We start from the raw sequence: 22,791 nt of genomic DNA on the forward strand, positions 1-22,791 counted from the left end.
AGTTTAATGCCCCAGAAAGCTAGAAGAAGTGAAGTTGCTCAGTCGTGTCAGACTCTTTGTGAGCCCATGGACTGTAGCCTACCAGGCTCCTCCGTCCATGGGATCTTCCAGGCAAGAATACTGGAGGGGGTTGCCATTTCCTTCTCCAGATCTTCCTGACCTAGGGATCAAACCTGGGTCTCAGAGATACAGTAATGAACCTTGTTACACTCAGAGCTCTTTCCCCTTTGTGGGAGAAAGGGAAAGCCAGTATATAAGTAGGCTTATAAATAATATAAGGAATTGCAAAGTGTGATCAGTGCTAGGAAACAAGTAAAACTAGGTGAAGGAATGGAGACTGACCAGCTGGGAGAAGTGGGAGGATTACTTTAAATCAAAAAGTCTTCATTGAGAAGATGTCTTTGGAGCTGAGACTTGAATGATTAATTCTGCAGATCTGGAATTAGAATGTTCCAGATAGAGAGGCTAGAAAGTGCTGAGGCCCTGAGACTGGACCTGAAAGAAGGCAAGGCTGACCGAAATATGTTGACCAAAAGGGAGAATTAACAAGAGAAGTTAGAGGCAGGTGCCAGATCCTGAAGAGATATGAAGGTAAACTGATCTTACATGGTGCCAGAATGGTTGTCATAACTGACGGAAGCCCCTTTGTCTTTTTAAAAATAAAGATGATATTGAAGATACAAGGGAGAAAGACAGCAGGTTAGAATTCACAAGACGTTAAGTTCAAATTCCAGTTCTTCCCATTGCCTCTTAGGAGCAAAAAAAGGAGGAGAAAAATTAATATTTATTAAAATACTAGTAACTGCCAGGCTTTGAATCTGTTATTTGATCCTATCTCATTTCATTCAACTAGGGTTAGTTATTTTCTAAGGTCTCTAAGCAGCCATTTCTAACCCTACTAAATGGAGAGAGTAATATTCGTTGCATGACATTAGGAACTGTCAGAAAGTTGGACCAAAAAAACTTAACATGTAAAGTTCTTTGATGACTAAGCATCTAAAGGTACTATCATTAAAAATAAAATATATTTCTTTTTTAAATCAAAGCAGGACATTTGTCCTCCTGTCTAGGATATTCTATTCCTGGTGTAAAAAAGAGCACTTATTGAAGATCTTTTACGACTGTCACCAAACCAAAGAGTAGGAGGGGCAATAAAACACTCCAGAGAGCCAGGAATGCCAATCTGAGCTATAAATGAGGCCTGTGACCTGGATATTTTTTCAAGTTCTATCCTTCACATTTTTCTTAATTGCTTCAATTTACGTATGTACCCCTGTAAACCTACAAGAATCAACTTGCAAAGGGAACGCCTCCCTAGTTCCCTGGCATCCTTTCACGGACACCGAGCTGTTGCTGTCACACACAACACCTGTGAAGCAGTTTCACGCGATCTCACGTTACTGAGCAGGAAACCAAGATGATTACGAATCTCTGAATGCTTGGAAAAGGCTGATAAGGATGGTAAAACTGCCTAATGAATTAAGCTGGCCAAGAGGGTGATAAGAAAGGCATTTACACCCAGCATGGAAGAACACTGTAACTACTTAAGAATATTTTGCATGTGGGGGGAAAAAACACACAAAAAAATATATTTTAATAAAATTTTAATTATTCACAGGTGCTTTCAATATATATTATTTCACTTACTTACCTGGTAACCAGAAAGTAAATTCCATGTGGAGTACAATTATGCATTCTGTGAAAGGCATTAACTCTAAGGATAATTGCTAAAGCTGCATTTGCTACCTTATTATTACTTCTCTCTCCTCATTAAGCTTCTGATTCAAACTGTGAACTTACAAGAGCAAAGACCTTATACTTTACATTTTCACCACTGTCTATAGCATACTTTTGGGTCTAGTGTCAACACTCAAGCCATCTTACCAAATGAAAGAGAGTCCACTCCTAAACAAATCCACATGTGACGAGCTTTTTCACTCTGAAATTCACCAAGCTCACTACTTACCTCTGGTATACAGGATCCTGTGAAACCAAACAAGCCATTGGCATTGTCACTTTTTTGTATTACCAATCTTGCTGTAGTATTCTCTTCAGAAAGGCGAGCTCCTCCACATACAGAAACTAGCTTAAGAATGAATAATTCTTCTCCTTCCTCTTCATTGTCATCTCTTGCAGAAATAATGAATGATTTGTTAGTTTCTCCCTGTCTGAATTCCAGATATCCAGAAACAGGATGCAAATCACTCTTGGCTGGCATGGTGTGAAGTTCATAAATTTCTTCAAGGGTCAATTTCCGCTCATAGGACCTCACATCCTGCATCAGACCTGTAAATCTGTCACTGCCATTCACTCCTGCCCCAATTCTCAACGTTCCTGGACCTGGAATTAGAAATGGGTTTAAATGCTACAACAACCACAACTGCACTATCCTCAATGACAAGTGTGATTCAGAAAGTGAAATGATTTTATTAAAAGGTCTTATTAGGTAAGCAAAGCTTTTGCATAACTAGAACACAAATAAAGGCTATTTTCTGTCAATACTATAATGAAAAGTGAACCAGAAATCACTGGGATTTAAGACATTTTGTACCAAAGGATATGTGTGCATGTGTATGTATGTGTATATACAAATGTATGTGTATATATTAAGACAGACATTTCTTCCAGGAAATTTAAAAATTTCCTTGCACATCTAAGAATGGAATGATTCAACTCAGTCACAATTTTAAAACTTTAGTATTACTGTTCTTTGAGAACTGGTCTGTTAGAAAGTTACCTTGAGTTAAAGTTGTGAGAATTCAGCAAAAGAAATTCTTATGGACCAAATATAACTTTTTACCCAAACAATCAATGCAATAAATGTAGAAAAAGAAATATCCCTTTCTAGGAACAACAATTATATGAGCCCAGGGACTTTTTCATGATAATAACAACATGCAGCTTAATTACATTGCTATGTAGCAATAATAAACCCTTTCAGGAATTCAACAATTCTTATTTCTTTACTTATTCCCTCCAATAACTAAAATATTTACGGAAGATGAGAGTTTGGCAGTGATTTGGGATTGCCTCCATGCCTTCTCCAGTGGTTCTGGACTGACTGAAACAGTGAAATGTCAACGATAGACAAAAATATACATGAACTTCACACACACCATTGAACAAACCTCAGACACTCAAGTGTACACACTGCTCAATCCTATTTACCTAAATTTTAAAAACATTAAAAACTAATGTTCGGCTCTTAGAAATGGCAATAGTAGCTGGGCATGGTGGTGAGTCAATGACTAGCAAAGAGAAAAAGAGAGGGTTTCTGGAAAAAAATATCTTGATGTGGGTACTTGTTATATGGAGTGCTGAAACTGATTCATTTAAAATTTTTAAAAATTCATGTATCTGTACACTTATGTGTACTTTTATATATTTTATCATAAACATATAATACCCTGCATTTCATTCATAACCTAAATATATATATACACTTTCTCCACTTTAAGTTACAAATTACATAAACAATGTAAGTTTCTTGCAGCAAGCTACACAGAGAAAAGAAAGACCAGGTCTTACTTTCCCCAGTCTTTCCCATTCTCATTCTAGCACCAGGCAATCACCCAAAAAAAATCAATGTTAACAAACATATGTATATATTCACAATCAAATGATAATAATTTAATGCCACAGAGTGCTGTAAGCATAGTTCTTGAGGTTGAAATCAGCAGTGTGTATATGTTTTCTTTTGCCCATCTTCTTTTCTACTAGGGAAGAAAAAATACAACCAGATAGCTAATGCAGGAGGTTTCAGAAGGAAAGATAATCTGTTAAGATATCATACAAGCTCTGTTCTATTTTCCCACTTAAAAAAAAAAAAAAGGCAGAACCAAATCACAGGACAGAGAGGCTGGGAGAGAATTGTGATTATAATAGAGATAAGTGATATTTGGGAAGAAACATGCACACAAGTGTGCTTCTCAAGGAAACAGAACACTGTGGTCCAGCTTAAAGACAACAAAGATCGTCTCTACAAAGCACACCATAGAATTTACCACTTTAACTCCTGTTGCTTAATATAATTTTCTTTTGACTCCTCTTTAATCTTATCTCCACATACTCTACCTCCAGAAACTGAGTTGGTAGCAGTTTCCCCAGATTCAATATTCAATATTCCACACCTTTGTTCTTTTCTCTATCTGGAATATCATGCCCAACTCTCCTATGACCACAAGAGGAATCAATGTTTCTACTTGGTAATTTTTTTTCTTTCTTCCTACCATGTGTTGAAATGATCTGTTTGCATACCTTTCTTCCAGAGCCCATTTCAGCTACCTTCAAAGGCAGAGTCTCTGCCTAATTCATTTCTACAGTACCCAGCACAAAACTTATGGTCTTGGTAGACACATAGTTTTATTTAAAGAAATTATAAGCCAAAACACCAAGCAGATTTGTAAATACTAGCTAGGACTTTTTTTTTTTTTTTTTTGATTGAAGGAAAATTGCTTTACAGAATTTTGTTGTTTTCTGTCAAACACCAACATGAGTCAGTCACAGGTATACATACAGTCCCTCCCTTTTGAACCTCCCTCCCCTCTCCCTCCCCTCCCCACCCCTCTAGGTTGATACAGAGCCCCTGTTTGAGTTCCCTGAGACATACAGCAAATTCCCATTGGCTAACTATTTTACATATGGTAACATAAGTTTCCATGTTACTCCCTCCATACATCTCACCCTCTCCTCCCCTCTCCCCAGAAATACCTGCAAGGCTTTTAAGAAGTCAAAATTTTCAAAACTCAAAATTCAGGGTCCTAATTGTGGAGATGACACTCACCATCAGTAATGGCTTCTCCTTTCAGACTCTTCATTCCTCTGGGCATTGCATTTCCATCAAGGTAGAATTCAATTATACCATCATCCAGGACAATTAGAAGATGCAGCCAAACATTTTCTTCCAAATATTTCATGACAGTGGTCTTGGCAACATACGTAGCATTGGAACCCAGAGTTTTGTAATGGAGGGAAAGTGTCACGTGGGATTCATTTGTGTGAATTTTTACCCCATAGTAGATGCCCCCATTACCATCATCCTTTGCTATAACAAATCCATTCGTATTGGCATTGGGCATTACCCAAGCTGAAAATGTAAAGCTGGCAATTGAGTTGTTCCTCGAGGGATGGTATTTTGGATTAACCGTTCCAAACGCACCCGCTAGTCCACTGAAGTACAATGCATCTGTTCCACTGTGGTGACGCCTCATGTGTGGCTGTGAATGCACGGTGCTGGGAAAAATCCCAGCCAGCAAAAAATCTATCACTGGAGGCAAACCAGCAGCGAACTCCTGAGACAATACTTCCCAGCCTACTCGTACATCACCAAAGGCGCCCTGCTGTCTCAGAACGGTAAAGCTGGTGATATAAGACATAGCATCTTCTGAGAGGACATCTTCCGCCACCTCTCTCTCTAGGCACTCTGGATCCAAGATGAAAACTCCAAAGGGATCATCATTGAATGGAATCATTACTGTCACCTGGAGGTTGGTTGCTGCCAGCTGGCCCCCAGGACCTGGGGACCCACCTGTAATGAAATCAGAATGAAAACTCAGGATTGAAAATACTTTTCAGTATAAAGTGAAGGCAATAGGAATTTGTTTAGCAAACTTCTCATTAAGTACTTTACTCGTTGATCAATGAACATAGTGTCACCATATCACTCTCAGCTCATTTTCAAGGGTATTCACTGTAATTTCATTAGCAACCAGCTGAGTCTGAAGAGGTTATTAACTAGTGTTAGTTACTCAGTCGTGCCGGACGCTTTGCGACCCCGTGAACTGCAGCCCACCAGGCTCCTCTGTCCATGAGATTTTCCAGGCAAGGATCCTGGAGTGGGTTGCCATTTCCTTATCCAGGATATTAACTAGAAAGTCTTAATTCTCATGCTTAAAACTAAAACTGATGGGGACACTGACTATTATTTAAATTACGGTACAAAGGCCAAGCTTTTTAAGCTACCATGAATCAGTACTTCCTATTGTCTATTACTGTTTTGCTTGAGATACTCTATTTGGTGTGGGGAAAAGAATTTATTTACAAGTTTCAGCATGGAAATAAGTTTCCATCCATAAAACTTCATTAGATGCATTTTCTATCTAGCTCTAGTTATTTCAGCATAAAATATTAAACTCTAGTGGTAAAATAAAATAGATGGGAAAACACTGCACCTGAAATGTTTACAAGCTTTAAAATATAAAACTCATTGAATTCAGGAACTTTGTCTGGAAAAGCATGGAGAATTATTGGTTTGGCTCCTTCTCCATCCATAAAGTTAACAGTCCCTGAAGTTTCATAGAACTCTTGTCCAGGTTGCAAAGCAGAATCATTCTGAAAGAGCTGCCAAGCCACAGAAACATTGCCAAAGTGTCCCCGGTGCCTCAAAATCCTATAAAACAAAGTAAAGAAAATTTTTTCTTATGAAAAATGTGGAAGTGGCAAACCCAACTCTAATGAGAACTTTCTGTATTATCTCAGAAATACACTTTGTCTATCATCTTTAATATAAACCAGCCAGACAGTTCTTACTGAGCAACCATGAAGAATCTCATGGAAAAGGACAAATGAAGTAGAACCTTAAATAACAAAGAGAAGAATGCTTAAAAATCATAGTCTTGGAAATCCAAACTAATAGATAAATTTTAAGGTAAATTCAATCAAAAATATACAGATGAGAATTGACCAAAGTTCTTCAAAAGCAAAGCCCAGGGCGAAGGTAGGTATATATCACTTGCGAGAAGAGTTCCAGAAGACCTTGGATAATTCAAGTCTCTGTGTTCTGATGAGGAACAAAAGTTGCAGTTAAGGAAGGTAAAAAGAATAATTTCTATTTACCATCTAAAATGTCAAGAGTTTTAACAAATGAAAACAGCATAAAGAAGTTTACAACTTAATCAACCAACTCAAATTATTCCATTCATAGGCATATTTTTTTATTTTGAAAGATTAACTATGTTTCAATTTTTTCATATGTAAAGATTTTATTTTACTTTATTCAACTTTCAATTTGCCTTATGTAAACATGCTTACCAAAATGAATTAGTCTTTCCTTCTTCGACTGCTTTGTCTATGGGCTCCAAAGAAAAAATACCATTTGGGTCATCATTAGCTTCAATTATCACTGTAGCTATTGCATATGGATATACAACCGTATCACCTAAATTAAAAATGGAGGAGTCAAAATAACAAAAAAGTACTTAACTTACTGTTAAATCTGTATTTTTAAACTAAGACACAGCTTGTCATAAGGCTCAAATTCCAGGAGGAATTTCCTCATTGAAGGTCATAACTGAGAGAAAGAGATGCCTAAATGAGTTTACTATGACTTGTCTCTGAGGAAATGTTTAATTACAGAAGAATTATTTTATTGAGAAACATACATGATATTTTTATAATAGGAATATCAATTCAATAGTTTAATTAGAAATTTAAAACATAGCGTTATCAAGTTTCAAAATGTTGAGGTAGATTCATTTCATAAAAAAACAATGAATGAAAGGATTACCCTATAAGATACATTAATTAGAATCACTGGCTTAAGTAATTCCCTTTCGATCCCTGCCTTCACATAGCAGAGTCTGATCTGGTCATACAGAGAACAAAGCAATCTTTATGATGTTGAACATGATTTCTTTCTACTCCAATTCTTTCCACAGCCTGTTAACACTGTAACAGCCAATAAATTATGTCTCTTCTCACTGGTCCCTTGAGGTCCATAGCTTTTACTCTCCACTGCAGCTGTCACCTCTGTAACCAAAGTCTTCTTCGTCTTTATTCACCTTTCATCACTCCTCAAGACCCAGCTCAAGCAACAACTCTTTTTGGGAATTTTTCCTTGAATTCCCAAGTTAAGTGCATCTCTGCTGTGTTCCTACACCACTTCACACTTTGTCAATCTAACATAGCGATTATCACATTATACTGACACAGACATACACTCACACACATACACACACAATTCACTATAAGTCCTTGAACAAATGCTTCTTAATCAACTTCACCTCCTAGCAGGGTAGAGGCTCGGTCACTGGTATTCATGAAAGTTTACTGAACGGATACAATTAAAACTTTGAAAACTAGGTGAGGACAACACCTAAAACTAAACTTAGAGAAACAGACATGTGTGGCAAACCAGCCCATTATAAGTAATTTATATAAATATACAGCTGTACTTAACCATACTAGATAATTAGCCAATGAAAAAAGGAAGAAACAAAAAAGACAGACAGTAAGTTATATAAAATATCCTGATGTTACAGAGTAATAGAATAATTTAAAATATATCATAAACTCTAAAACAAAAACAAGAAAGCCTAATTTTGGTAGGGCTCTGCTTTCATGCACATTTGTGATGCAATATGTCACAGGTGGTATAGCAAATAATAGAAATGAAGGGAAACAGGAAGACACAAAAGAGAGAGTCAAAGGAATAGGGAGAATGACAAACAGCACAAACAAAAATTAAGCAATCTCTATTTTTTCACCATCTTCTTTCTGAGTTTTGCATGTAAGAGGCATCAGGTACACATGTTCACAGAGGGTAAGGCACAGGGCACCACAGGAACCCAGCCCAAGGTTAGAGTTTGCTCAGGGAAAGGACACCTCCAAGAGAGAAAACCCTGGTGGCTCGATGCTGGAGTCTGAGTGGAGTGGGAGGACATCCACGTGGTGGAAGAGGGTTGGCCTGGAGCAGCAAGTGAGAACCCAAGTGTAGTAAGGGTTGTTTAGCAAGGAGGTAAACAGAACAATGGAAAGTGGTTACACATAGGGTGAACTGATTAAATAAGTAAACATACTAAAGATAACTACAGACCAATATCACTGATGAACACAGATGCAAAAATCCTCAACAAAATTCTAGCAAACAGAATCCAAAAACATATTAAAAAGGTCATGCAATATGACCAAGTGGGCTTTATCCCAGGGAGGCAAGGATTCTTCAATATTTACAAGCAATCAGTGTGATACACATTAACAAATTGAAACATAAAAACAATATGATTATCTCCATAGATACAGAGAAAGCCTGACAAAATTCAACACCCATTTATGATTTAAAAAAAAAAAACTCTCCAGAAAGCAGGCACAGAAGGAACATGCCTCAACATAATAAAAGCCATATATGATAAACCCACAGCAAACATTATCCTCAATGGTGAAAAATTGAAAGCATTTTCCCTAAAGTCAGGAACAAAACAAGGGTGCCCACTCTCACCAGTACTATTCAACACAGTTTTGGAAGTTTTAGCCACAGCAATCAGAAAAGAAAAAGAAATAAAAGGAATCCAGATTGGAAAAGAACATGTAAAACTCTCACTGTTTGCAGATGACATGATCCTCTACATAGAAAACCCTAAAGACTCCACCAGAAAATTTACTAGAGCTAATCAATGAATATAGTAAAGTTGCAGGATATAAAATTAATACACAGAAACCCCTTGCATTCCTATACACTAACAATGAGAAAACAGAAATTAAGAAAACAATCCCATTCACCATTGCGATGAAAAGAATAAAATACTTAGGAATAAATTTACCTAAAGAAACAAAAGACCTATATGTAGAAAACTATATAACACTGATGAAAGAAATCAAAGATGACACAAATAGATGGAGAAACATGCCATGTTCATGGATTGGAAGTATCAATATAGTGAAAATGAGTATACTACCCAAAGCAATCTATAGATTCAATGCAATCCCTATCAAACTACCAAGGGTATTTTTCACAGAACTAGAACAAATAATTTCACAATTTGTATGGAAACACAAAAAAACTCAAATAGCCAAAGCAATCTTGAGAAAGAAGAATGGAACTGGAGGAATCAACCTGCCTGACTTCAGGCTCTACTACAAAGCTACAGTCATCAAGACATTATGGTACTCACACAAAGACAGAAATATAGATCAGTAGAACAAAACAGGAAGTCCAGAGATAAACCCACACACCTACGGACACCTATCTTTGACAAAGGAGGCAAAAATATACAATGAAGAAAAGACAATCTCTTTAACAAGTGGTGCTGGGAAAACTGGTCAACCACCTGTAAAAAAATGAAACTAGAACACTTTCTAACACCATATACAAAAATAAACTCAAAATGGATTAAAGATCTAATGCAAGACCAGAAACGATAAAACTCCTAGAAGAAAACATAGGCAGAACACTCTGACATAAATCACAGCAGGATCCTCTATGACCCACCTCCCAGAGTAATGGAAACAAAAGCAAAAATAAACAAATGGGACCTAATTAAACTTAAAAGCTTTTGCACAGTGAAGGAAACTATAAGCAAGGTGAAAAGAGAGCTTTCAGAATGAGAGAAAATAACACCAAATGAAGCAACTGACAAAGAATGAATCTCAAAAATATACAAGCAGCTCATGTAGCTCAATACCAGAAAAATAAATGACCCAATCAAAAAAATGGGCCAAAGATCTAAACAGACATTTCTCCAAAGAAGACATACAGATGGCTAGCAAACACATGAAAAGATGCTCAACCTCACTCATTATCAGAGAAATGCGAACCAAAACCACAATGAGGTACCATCTTACACTGGTCAGAATGGCTGCTATCCAAAAGTATACAAACAATAAATGCTAGAGAGGGTGTGGAGAAAAGGGACCCCTCTTACACTGTTGGAGCGAATGCAAACTAGTACAGCCACTATGGAGAACAGTGTGGAGATTCCTTAAAAAACTGGAAATAGAACTGACATATGACCCAGCAATCCCACTGCTGGGCATACACACCGAGGAAACCAGAATTGAAAGAAACACGTGTACCCCAGTGTTCATCACAGCACTGTTTATAATAGCCAAGACATGGAAGCAACCTAGATGTCCATCAGCAGATGAATGGATAAGAAAGTTGTGGTACTTATACACAATGCAATATTATTCAACTATTAAAAATGCATTTGAGTCAGTTCTAATGAAGTGAATGCAACTGGAGTCTATCATACAGAGTGAAGTAAGTCAGAAAGAAAAATACCAATACAGTATATTAACACATATATATGGAATTCAGAAAGATGGTAACCACAACTATATATGCGAGACAGCAAAAAGAGACACAGATATAAAGAACAGTCTTTTGGACTCTGTGGGAGAAGGTGAGGGTGGGATGATTTGAGAGAATAGCACTGAAACATGTACATTACCATATGGGAAACAGATCACCAGTCCAAGTTTGATGCATGAAACAGGGCACTCAAAGCCAGTGTACGGGGCCAACTCAGAGGGATGGGATGGAGAGGGAGGTGGCAAAGGGGTTCAGGACAGGGGAACACATGTACACCAGTGACTGATTCATGTCAACGTATGGCAAAACCACCAAATATTGTAAAGTAATTAGCTTCCAATTATAATAAATTAATTAATTAAAAAAATAATAACGATAAAGGGAGCTGGATTTCTTACCACCAGAGGACAGAGGGATAAATAGGAAAACAGAGAACACTAGAACAAGCCCTGTGATACTAGATACAACAGCCTTCAATATATACAGCTGGGTCCAGAACTACAGATGTTAATGTGTGTGTGTGTATATTAAGGGGCTTTCCTGGGGGCTCCGAGGTAAAGAATCCACTGCCAAGGCAGGAGACGTGGGTTCAATCCCTGGGTCAGGAAGATCTCCTGGAGAAGGAAATGGCAACCCACTCCAGTATTCTTGCCTGGGAAATCTCTTGGACAGAGGAGTCTGGCAGGCTACAGTCCATGGGGTCGCAAAGAGTCAAACACAACTTCGCGACTACACAACAATGACAAATATATATAGGGACGGTCAAAAAGTTTACTCATGTTTTTCCCTAACTTTACAGAAAAACCTAAACAAACTTGTTGGCTCACCCAGTGCATAAATGCATACAGACATACATGCATTCCCTATCTCTGAAAGTGGGCCTAGGAGGAGAATAGCCTAAGAAACAATAACCACACCTAGTACTGAGGTTCTGGTTTCTAAACAGCATTCTACACTGAAATGACTTCTTGAAACAAATGGCTTCAGAGCTTCTTAAAACAAATGACTGATTTCAGGGTTTTGACAGGAAAAGTACCAGATGAGTATGAAACAACTTGCTGTGCCAGGAAGTAAGAAAATGCTCAAAGAATAATAGGAACATGTCAAAAAGACAAGAAAGTCATTTTAACAGACCACCCCTAGCCAAACCTGGGATAATTTAACCTTCAAAGTTAATAATCATAGTGAAATATAACCCACTGCATTAAATAGAAATCATAAGCCCATACTGATAAATAAATGTCAATGAAAAAATTGAAAGTTTGATGAGTAACAGGATAGTTATGTAGTTTTAAAGTACTTCTCCCATAAAATTTGTATTAAAAACAAAGGAACAAAAAGTACAGTAGAGAAGCCTGGCAATCACTGCCTAAATTGTGGTTAAAATAGACCTGGCAGTAAAGGAACAAAATAGAAATCTGTGCCAACAGAAGGGATGTAATGGGAACACAGAATTCTTCTACGCAATTCCTGCCAAGGATGCAAAACCTGAATCTAATAATGAGGAACATCAAACCAACCAAAATGAAGGACATTCGACAAAATAACTGCCCTGTAATTTTCCATACTATAATGGTCATGTAAGTCAAGGAAAGACTGAGTATTTCAGACTGAAGAGATTAAAGGTACACAGGAATTAAACTCAATGCATGATCTGGGAAAGGATCATTTTGCTCAAAAGGACACTGATAGGAAAACTGGAGAAATCTGAATGGGGTCTGAGGCAATGATTGTATCAATCTCCTGATTTTAATGGTTATATTGTGGTTATGTAGGAAAATGTCTTGTATATATGAAAAAAAATACTGCGTAATCAGGGATGATAGAGTATCATGTCTTAAACTTACTAGAAAAGATTAAAGAAAAAATAGCTCTGTGTACTCTTAAAAGAATAAAACAATTACCAAAAGAAGCTATAGCCCCTCTAATTTACTAAAGATAGGGTCAAAACATTCTGCTTCAGTTACAGTATAGAGACAAAGGAAAAGTCTATCTTTCTCTCTTGCAAACTGTCACACACTGTGACTATAGCTACAGAGAATTATCAGTCAGTTGGGCTCAGACACCTGCAGAATACAGCTTCCCAACCACTATGCCCAGTGCCCTGGTAGGAGGGAAAAGTCTATACTAACGCCCTAAGTCCTTGAGTGACTAAAAAAGACTTCAGGTAGTTTCAGCTAGAAGATTTCGATTCCTCATATAATAACATAATTTTCTGTGTGTGCTATTTGTGAAAAAAGATTAAAAATAATGACATAGGGTATACCAGGTACACAAAATTTCAACACATGTATTTTTTTACCCCTTCCCTCAAGAAATCAGTGAAACAACTTTGCTCTTGAACATTCACAGGTGACAGTGAAGTACTTAATGCCATCTTGTAAAAGAACTGAAACAACAGATCTGCCATAAATATAATTGATTTACCTGTTGAGTTAAAGAGGATTATATAAAAGGGCTCATCTGTTTCTGGGATATCATCTTCCATAATGAATACAGATATGTTCTGCTCTCTACTTCCAACTGCAAAAACGAGCATTTCTCCTTTTTCAATAGGAACAAAGTCTCCCTCTCTGGCAGTAGCCTTCCCATCCATGGTAGCATATTGGACAGTGCAGGGAACATCAACAGATCCATTTCTGAGAACTTTAAAGTCAGCAGTCTCAGCTTCCCGAACCCTCACTACACGAGGCTCTAAAATATTCACAAAGAAAAGAAGGAACATGTGAGCTTTTCTGATTCCATCTACATATTATCAGATTGCAAGTTTCTCCCTGCCCACCACAAGAAATGCCCTCCACTGAGTCTTTGCTGAAAGAGAACTATGATTCCAATGCCTGCATGAGGTCTCCTCTGATTACTGTGAGTCAGTGTCCTTCCTCTTACCTTGATTCCTACAAAATCCATTGTCTACAATTCCCAATTTGTCAGTAAACTGTATACTATCTAGAATCCTCTGCTTACCATTTCATAGAATTCATTTCCAAACTTGGACCATAATTTTTTTTTTTTGAAAATAGGCCCAGATACCTTCCACATCTTCTACAGGTTAATAGAAGACTGAACACAGGACTAATTCATTAAGTACATGTTAACTGAAGGTTAAAACATAAATCGATAAAATTCAAGAGGTTTAGGAGTTCTACAGTTGCAAATTGAACAGCCTGCAAAAATGATTTAAGGAGGAATAAGATACCAATAAATTAGATACCAAATAAAACTAAAAGATGTCTCCAGAGGCAAAGACAGTTGTAAAGAAAGCATTCAAGTGGGAAAAATGGGGAAACCTTAATTTACATGTTAATTTATATGTCCGTGAAATTAATAGTAATTATAGTAAGTAACCATTCATTAAGTACAATACGCAAACCCTGAACTGTCTTCACTATTTCCCTGTGTACTGGAAGAGGTAACATGGAAGAGTGTTCATTTTTGCACAAAGGAAAGAAAATACCTTGAAATTTAAAAATAAGAGTAAAACAAAGCTAACAAAATAGTACTTAATTTTTCCTTCAGAATCCTTAAAAATATCTGTTAAAATGTCAAAGAGATTGAATAATGGTCAAATTATGAAATCCTATTTAAACATGTATCAATCATGCTTTATTGAAAATGTTCACTTAATTATTGAAAAAAAGCATCCTTACACTGTTCAAGAAAGATGTGAACTCACTCAAATAAGAAAGCAATACCACCTGCAAAATAAATGGGGTCATCATTTCTTCTAATCCTCAGAGTAGCAGTAGTTTTATTTCCTATTTTAGCTCCTCCAGTGGCATTAAGTAGGATAATGGTAAATTCCTCCATTTCCTCTGGAATCTTTAGGGAAAATGTTACACATGCTTTTTAATCAGGTGATCTGTACAAATAATTCCACTACATATTCCTAAATTGTTTCATCTTTTAAAAAAAATCTTTATTAATAACAGTATTTACGTTCACTTCCACTTCTGAGCAGAACCACCCTAAATTATTCAAGTAAGAATCAGAACCCTTCAAAGTTTTAACATGCATTCATCCAAACAGCCACCTTATTTTGACTCACTATAAAATGTAAAGGAAATAGAGATATTTTTGCCTTACACAAATCAAAAAGAGAAATACTACATAGCTTAAGTTTTTTCTGTAAAAAATGGGCTATATGTTGTTTTAAGGAAAAACAGTGAAACAGAAAAATAACTTCTGGACACATTTAGAACAGAAATCGTAATAGTAACAAACATTCAGTTAGCTTTCAAAGGCCTCTTATAAACTTTACGTTTCACGGAAGTGCATCACAAAGACCACATTCTACTGTCCTAACAAGGTGAGACTCCCCACATCTCTGAGCCTATATGCCTCCCCACGTGGACTCTGTTTCGCCTTCTCCTCATCCGTGTGACTTAGTCTTCTCCGCATCCTAAAACGGAAGAGAGTTGGAATTTTGTCTCTGGAGGCAGGAGTATGAGGGAAAGGAGACAGGCTTCTGCACCTATTTGAAGTGCAATTCCCCTCAGAAAGGTCCATTCCATTATTATTAAGTCCTTTCTCTGCATTACGCTGAGTCCACCACCCACCTGGACCAATGTCCTAAATCTGCAAGTGCGCCCTGGTATATCATAGATAGCGCTCTCAGTCTCGAAGGCCTTGAGTACAAACCGAGCGCTGGACGACCTCTCTCATGAGCGTGCATCTCTAATATTTGACACCTAGGCAGTGTCACCAGCGACCATCAGTCAGTTCTAAAAGTTAAAAATGCCTGTAGGGGAACCAAAAGTAACATTTCTACTTTGACATGTGTGTCTCTGTGTGTGTGTGTGTGTCTGTGCGCACTCAGCCACTCAGTCATGTCCGACTCTTTGTGACCAGCCTCCTCTGCCCATGGGATTTTGCCAGCAAGAACCCAGGAGAGGGTTGTCATTAACTACTCCAGGGGATCTTCCCGATCCAGGGATCAAACTGGCATCTCTGGCATCTCCTGCGTTGGTTGGCAGATTCTTTACCACTGAGCCACCTGGGAATCACTTTGGTTTATAGTCAAGACATTATACCTGAGTTCTTTATCACATACTCTCATAGCAAAGTATTACCAGATGTTTAATATTCAATTAAAAAATAACTATTAAACAACAATAAGAGTTAAACATGTAACATTTACCTCATCTGGAAGTGAGTAAATGGTGATATTTTTTAAAAATTCCTGGTCTCCAAAGAAAACAGTAGCTCGGACAGGAAACACATCTTGTGTAAAATCTGGACTAATAACCCATGATACATTAACATCACCAAAGCTGCCTCGATTTCTTATTACACCATAAACAGCTGTGAAATACAAATGGGTATAACACATATGATCACATATTAAACAATTTTAAATGATGAGTAAAGAAATTGATCAAAGAGAAGTAAAAAATAAGCCCTCTTTTTAATAAAAATCAATTATTTGCTTAGCCCAGCCTCAAGGTATATATAAATTAACCCAGTCTTTCCTCTATAGCCATACAATTGATAAAATAAATGGACTCAATCTTTGCTGCCACAGTCTGAGATCTTAAAAGTCACTCAGCACAGGGAACAGAATAGTGTCTAGGTATATCTATCACAAAGTCCTATAAGGGTATTTGCTAAAGACAGAAAGCTGCACACTCAAAAGTGATTTTATTATCCAGACAGACATGGCTCTAAAGATGAACTACGTCTCATTTCATGCCACTGCAAGAGTTCCCCAGATGTAACTCTCAGTTTCAGAGCTTTTCCTATTTGACTCAACTCATTCTTTTAAATGCGTGAGTTCTACTGCATATGGTTATATCAAAATATAACTGTAATGTATGTTAGCCACTGGTTAAGCCACTCAATGTGTCAGTCACTCAATTGTATCTGACTCTTTGTGACTCCATGGACTGTAGCCCACCAGGCTCCTCTGTCCATGGAATTCTCCAGGCAAGAATACTGGAGTGGGTAGCCATTCCCTTCTCCAGTGGATCTTCCCAACCCAGGGATTGAACCCAGGTCTCCTGCACTGCAGGCAGATTCTTTACCATCTGAGCCACCATCATCATAATATTATATAAGAAATAAAAATTACAACCTTAAAGATGATTTTTAAAACACTAATTTCTACACCATGTGTAATTTAAAGCAGTTGGACAACTAAAAATAACTATTTACTAAAGAAATAAATTTAAAAACACCAAATTTTTTCTTCAGTAAAGAGTAATGGAATATAAGAAGTAGAATACATTACCACTATAGGTACTGTCTCCTTTACTTTCATTTATCGTAACAATTAGATCATCAGAAACAAATTCTATAATCCCATGAGGATCATCATTTTTTAGAATCGTTATGTTGACAACTGTAGCACTTCCCAACTTGCTTTCCCGTTCACCATGGCTGGTAAGGACCACCCAATAATGTTCATCCAGCTAAAGTGAGCATGTCAAATTAGGAAATATAAAAAGTTGAAATTTTCAGAGCAAATAAAAATATATATTCAAGAATATTAATGCCATCAATTTTTCACAACGATGCACTCTGAAAAAAACAAAGCTGATTTTTTTAATTTTTAACATTTTTCCATCAATTAAGAGAGATATCAGGTATAAATACACATTATCCAAAAATGGAAAAGGCAAATCATGTTACTACATTAAAACAGTAAGGAGACTGGATCTTATCACTGACGTTCCAGTCATTTAAACTAATAAAATTAAATTAATTTAAAAGTTACATAGGCAATGATGTACATACATAATGGAACAATATCTGGTTCTCTTAATATATTTAAAACTTAAATTTATTTTAACAGTAATTTTACAGAAAAATTTCTTCAGTTTGAAACCACATCCTGAAAGTTCAGTCAATACATATTATATAAAACAATATTTAACATGTATAAAACTAAAAGGAGATGAAAACTCATAAATTTCAGATTGGGCTATCATTTTATGTAAGAATGGGCAATTCAAATTGGTATGACTTTTACTTTGCTTTTGAAACTTGTTTTTTAGTTTCCAAACATAAGTACTTCTCTTTATCTTTTCTTGCCTGCCTCCTTTCCTGTATTTCCTTGCCAACATTCAAACTATTTATATTCATAACATACTAGATATTATCAACTTTCCACAAAGGCACAAGAAAAAAATAAAATCCCATACCTCTGGTATCCCATCCAATCTTGTCAGCAAGGTGATTACGATCTCCCTTTCCCCAGGTTTAAATTCCAGTACTCCTGTGTTGCCATAGAATTCATTGCTATCTCTTGGCTCTATTCGATAGTGTAGAAACTGCTTCACCAGGGCTCCCCTATGTCGGATGATGTGGAGCTCTATAGATTCTCCTTCCTTAAAACAAAAAAAAATTCGCAAAATTCAAAAAGATATATGCACCCCAATGTTCATGGAAGCATTACTTATAATTGCTAAGATAAAAGAGCAACATCAGTGTCCATCAACAGATGAATGGTAAAGATGTGGGTGTGGGTGTGTGGGTATGTGTGGGTGTGTGTGAGTGGAATACTACTCAGTCATCAAAAAGAAAGAAATTTTGCCATTTGCCAAATGGCTTCCCTGGTGGCTCAGATGGTAAAGAATCTGCCTGCAACGCAGGAGACCCAGGTTCGATCCCTGGGTCGAGAAGATCCCCTGGAGAAGGGAATGGCAACCCACTCCAGTATTCTTGCCTGGAAAATCCCAAGGACAGAGGAGCCTGGCAGGCTACAGTCCATGCGGTCATAAGGAGTCGGACACGACTGAGCAACTAACACACAACGTGAATGGGCTTAGAGGGCGTTATGCTAAGTGAAGTAAGTCAGACAGAGAAGGACAAATAATGTACGATATCACTTAAATGTGGAATCTAAAAATACAACAAACTAGTGAATATAACAAAAAAGAAGCAGGCTCATATACAGAGAACTAGCAGTTACCAGTGGCTTGAGGGCAATAGAGAGGTCGGACAGGAGGTACAAACTACTGGCTATAAGAGAGGCTCAAGGACAAACTGTACAGCATGGGGAATATAGCCAAGATTTTGCAATAACTGTAAATGGAAAGTACTGTTTCAAAACTGTATTTAAAAAAATAATCCCACACTCTGAATTCAGACTGAACAGGTTTGCCTCACAAGTTTAAGCAATTTGTGTAAGGCTCAGCTAGAAGTGCCAATGTGTCTCTTTCACACTGAAATATAGCACAGACTGCTTAGAACAGTGACTAGAACGTAACAGAATCTTAATTACATGTTTATATGATGATATGATTATACCAATAATAATGATAATGACAATGTTCCTGCCAGTAAAGTACCATATAAAGGATAGGGAAAAAAGTCAACAGAAGTTCAAATCCTTTGAAACTGCTCTTCTGAGGTTGTGAGTACAGAGCAGACTGAAGTCTCTTTCATACTTACTTTTATAATATAGGGTCCTCTGGAAGCAGGAGAAAATTCAAAAACTCCCCCAGGATCATCATTTTCCAAAATAATTAGGTCACGGCTCGTATATCCAGATTTCAGCACTTGGTTTTCCACACTGACCCTGGAGAAAACAGTGGGAGAAAAGGTTATCTACTACCTATAGACTTACTTCTGAATTTGAAGTCTTACTTATAATATTTATAACACTTTCAGATAATGGATATGAAGGTTATTAGAAGTTAAAACTTAAACTGAATTTAAGTATATTAAAATCACGTAAGATCAAAACAGTGTCACTGATAACACTTATGGGAGAACTTTTCTTTCTGAGTTCATTATATCTTTTATAGTTGATTGAAAACAAACACTGCATATGTATACTAAAAATACAGTAATTGAAACTTTAAATATATTTTATAAAGTAGTATCAAGTTTATAGACTTGTTTCCAGTTTTAGAGAAATTTAACTTGTAATACATAGTTTTAAAGTAATTTAAATAAAATTGCTTAAATTTTACATACACTTGAATTTGTTTTTTAAAAACTCATTACATAAGATTATATTAATTGAATACAAGTTGGATAACTGCTTGGACTAAAGCAAGACATACTGACCAAAAATAAAGTTGTGATTAGATTTTAGAAATATTTCATGACCTTCAGTATGATTCTGTTCACCCTGACTTTAACCTTATGCTTTTTCTATTATACAAGAAATAGTCTAACTAATAAATATAAATAATATTTCTTTTACAATAAAAGAAAAAGTAGGACATCATGAAAAAATGGAATGGAATGGATGTGAAATATATGATATGCTATAGCAATTCCTATACAAATCTCAAAAGAACATATTAAAACAAGATGCTTTTTTTATTTCTGGTTTTTATGTTCAGCCTATAATTAAAATGATCAAAGGGACTAGAACTGGAAGGCTCTGAGGGTTTAAAAACCAGCATACTCTGAGAATTCTCAAACCCACAAGCTCTTCTAAACCTTTCCAAATGTCACGTTCTATTGAATCAAAAAGTACCCTGATCAAACCTCAAAATTACAATGCAGCCACAATTAATATGTAGAAAGAACAGCACACTTCCTGTGTAACAGAGAATCTGAATTAACATGCTTCCCCAGTTTTTGGAAATCTGCCAACCAATACCTAGCATACTAGAGCCCACAGAAGATATAATCAAAATAATAAGACAGTTAGGCTTTTTCTATTATTAATATGATTTTCATAGTAAATTTGCCCATATTTCATTTATGTCAATATTTTTATTAATTAAAACTTCCTATGTCCAAGCTGAGACAAAAACAGGATCGGAATGTGAATATAAAAATCCATTCTGAGCATTAAACAAATGAATTTGTTTTTAAGCTTTCTTTAAAAATGCTACCCTTTTGGAAAAAAGGCAAAGTTTTGAAAAGTTCTTTACACAACAACTAAGAGAATGCAGGCAAGAAACTGCTGATACGCACTCAAAAATCAATGGAAGAAATGAGCGCTCTGCTCTGGTTCTTTGTGAAACAACCACAAGATTCATAAAAGATGTTAAGTAAGAACTGCACGAGCAAAGGACACTAATTGTTTTCTTAGTTATACATACACTATCAGAAAAGCTAAAATTTTTAAGTTCTTCAAAATATGTAATTATATAAATTCTCAAAATTTTTATCAGCTATCTTAATATTATTCATAATTTTAAAACTCTTAATACAAAAAAAAAAACACAACCTTCAGATAAGCTTAGCATTAGAAGATAAATGGACACACAAAGCATGCTCAAGCAGGTGGCCAAGCAGACTTTCCCAGGGCTGGCAGTCATGCAGAACCGAAGCCTTGTCCCAAACACTGGCATGCAAAAGCAAAGTGTTGAGTCACCCCAAACCAGACATTCTTTGGTACACTTACCCAAAATACACGACAAACCTTTCGGTTTCTACCCTGCCAACATAGAAGAAAGTGTGTGTGGGGTGAGGGAGGGGGGAAGGGAGACAGAGACAGTATTTGCCAAACTTCACTAATGCTGCTAGAAATGGGAATGGCAGGGTAAAAATAAAGCTCAAGAAAGCCTTTCTTTTCTGCCCCCGCCTCCGCCCCCTCGCACGAGCTGGTCATATTCACTTGAAGGGAACTCCGTACACTGGGTTGTTTGCTATTCACAAATGCTAGCAAGAGGTTCGGCAGTTCCCACTTAGGGAAGATGACCCCAAGGCCAGCCAGCATGTCAAGACCCATTGAAGACATTCCTTTCCAGGCCCGCTCCAAGGCGCTAGAGCCTGCCAAGCACTGTGCGTGCTCACAAAACCCCAGCAGCTGAGCAAATTTCATTCAGCCCGAATTATAATTACTTAGTAGTTTTAATTAGGTTTCAAAAAAAACCAATAAAAACCCCACATCCTCAGATCTGAAGCCAGTTATTCTTGGAAAGAATAAAAACTCTTATCAGCAGAGAAATATATACCTTTCATCGTTTACACAGGAATATACTTAAGAAAGCAAAAGATATCATTGTATCTTCTAATTATGACAAATATTACTTAAATATAACTTTCTATCAGGAAATATAAACACTTTTCCAGATTTCCAATGTGCTGCATTTTTAAACAACCTTGAGAAACATGTCAGAATGCTTAGTCCCTAGTGTTTCACTTTTCAAGTCAAATAATACCATAAATAAGGAGTTATATATTCTACATATGTCGCAAATTTTCCTGAAATTAACTGGCATAGTAAAGTTGTTTCTGATCTGGAGAGAACTTAAAAATATTTTTAATTAGTATGGTATTAAAAGCATCATAAATCATTCAGTACTAGGGCAACTTTTATCTCTATTTAACAGAAATATACAAAATTTTCATTTGAATTTTACATTACAAGAAAATCACAAATGATATTAGAATAAAGTGTTTTCTTGCAATATTTTACTGTAACTTACTATAATCACACTAGCATTCATTCATTCTTTTAGTTTTATTAAAAATTTGCAAAATTGAGATGGAGGTTTTGACAAAATACCTTAAATTGTGGATTTGATTGTCACGTTTATTTCAATATGTCTTAGTAGAATACTGAATTGTAATTTGTTCACGCACATATAGATAATACAAGTATGTGTTAGTTACTAATTGAGCTAAAAAATTTAGTATGAATTTGAACTAATCTAGTCCACTTGAAAAGAGAGGAATCAATAACTTCTGAAATTACCCTGTGGCTTATACTTTCTTGCATACTACTTTAACCCACAGGAAAGAGAGAGAGAAAAAAATACTTTAAAACTATATTTAGTTAATTTCAAAGATTTATATAAGGTTAAAAATGACTACTTTGAAAGAATATGAAGAGTAGTCACTTATGAACTTGCTAC

The 22,791-nt window shown here is 36.3% G+C and overlaps 1 protein-coding gene across 1 annotated transcript in view; it reads right to left on the minus strand.

The window, feature by feature from the left end:
* Positions 1-22,791, minus strand: part of ADGRV1 (adhesion G protein-coupled receptor V1) — a 546,035-nt gene that overhangs the window by 469,033 nt on the left and 54,211 nt on the right. Inside the window, exons 12-21 of the mRNA XM_040241540.1 lie at positions 19,418-19,544; positions 18,166-18,351; positions 17,253-17,433; positions 16,164-16,327; positions 14,722-14,845; positions 13,454-13,720; positions 7,030-7,156; positions 6,171-6,388; positions 4,784-5,527; positions 1,967-2,340 (exon numbers count right to left, since the gene is read on the minus strand). Of these exons, the coding sequence (XP_040097474.1) occupies positions 1,967-2,340; positions 4,784-5,527; positions 6,171-6,388; positions 7,030-7,156; positions 13,454-13,720; positions 14,722-14,845; positions 16,164-16,327; positions 17,253-17,433; positions 18,166-18,351; positions 19,418-19,544 (2,512 nt within the window). The remainder of the gene's footprint in view (positions 1-1,966; positions 2,341-4,783; positions 5,528-6,170; positions 6,389-7,029; positions 7,157-13,453; positions 13,721-14,721; positions 14,846-16,163; positions 16,328-17,252; positions 17,434-18,165; positions 18,352-19,417; positions 19,545-22,791) is intronic.

The sequence above is a fragment of the Oryx dammah genome, unplaced genomic scaffold (assembly GCF_014754425.2).
Source record: "Oryx dammah isolate SB20612 unplaced genomic scaffold, SCBI_Odam_1.1 HiC_scaffold_5, whole genome shotgun sequence".
Taxonomy (NCBI): domain Eukaryota; kingdom Metazoa; phylum Chordata; class Mammalia; order Artiodactyla; family Bovidae; genus Oryx; species Oryx dammah.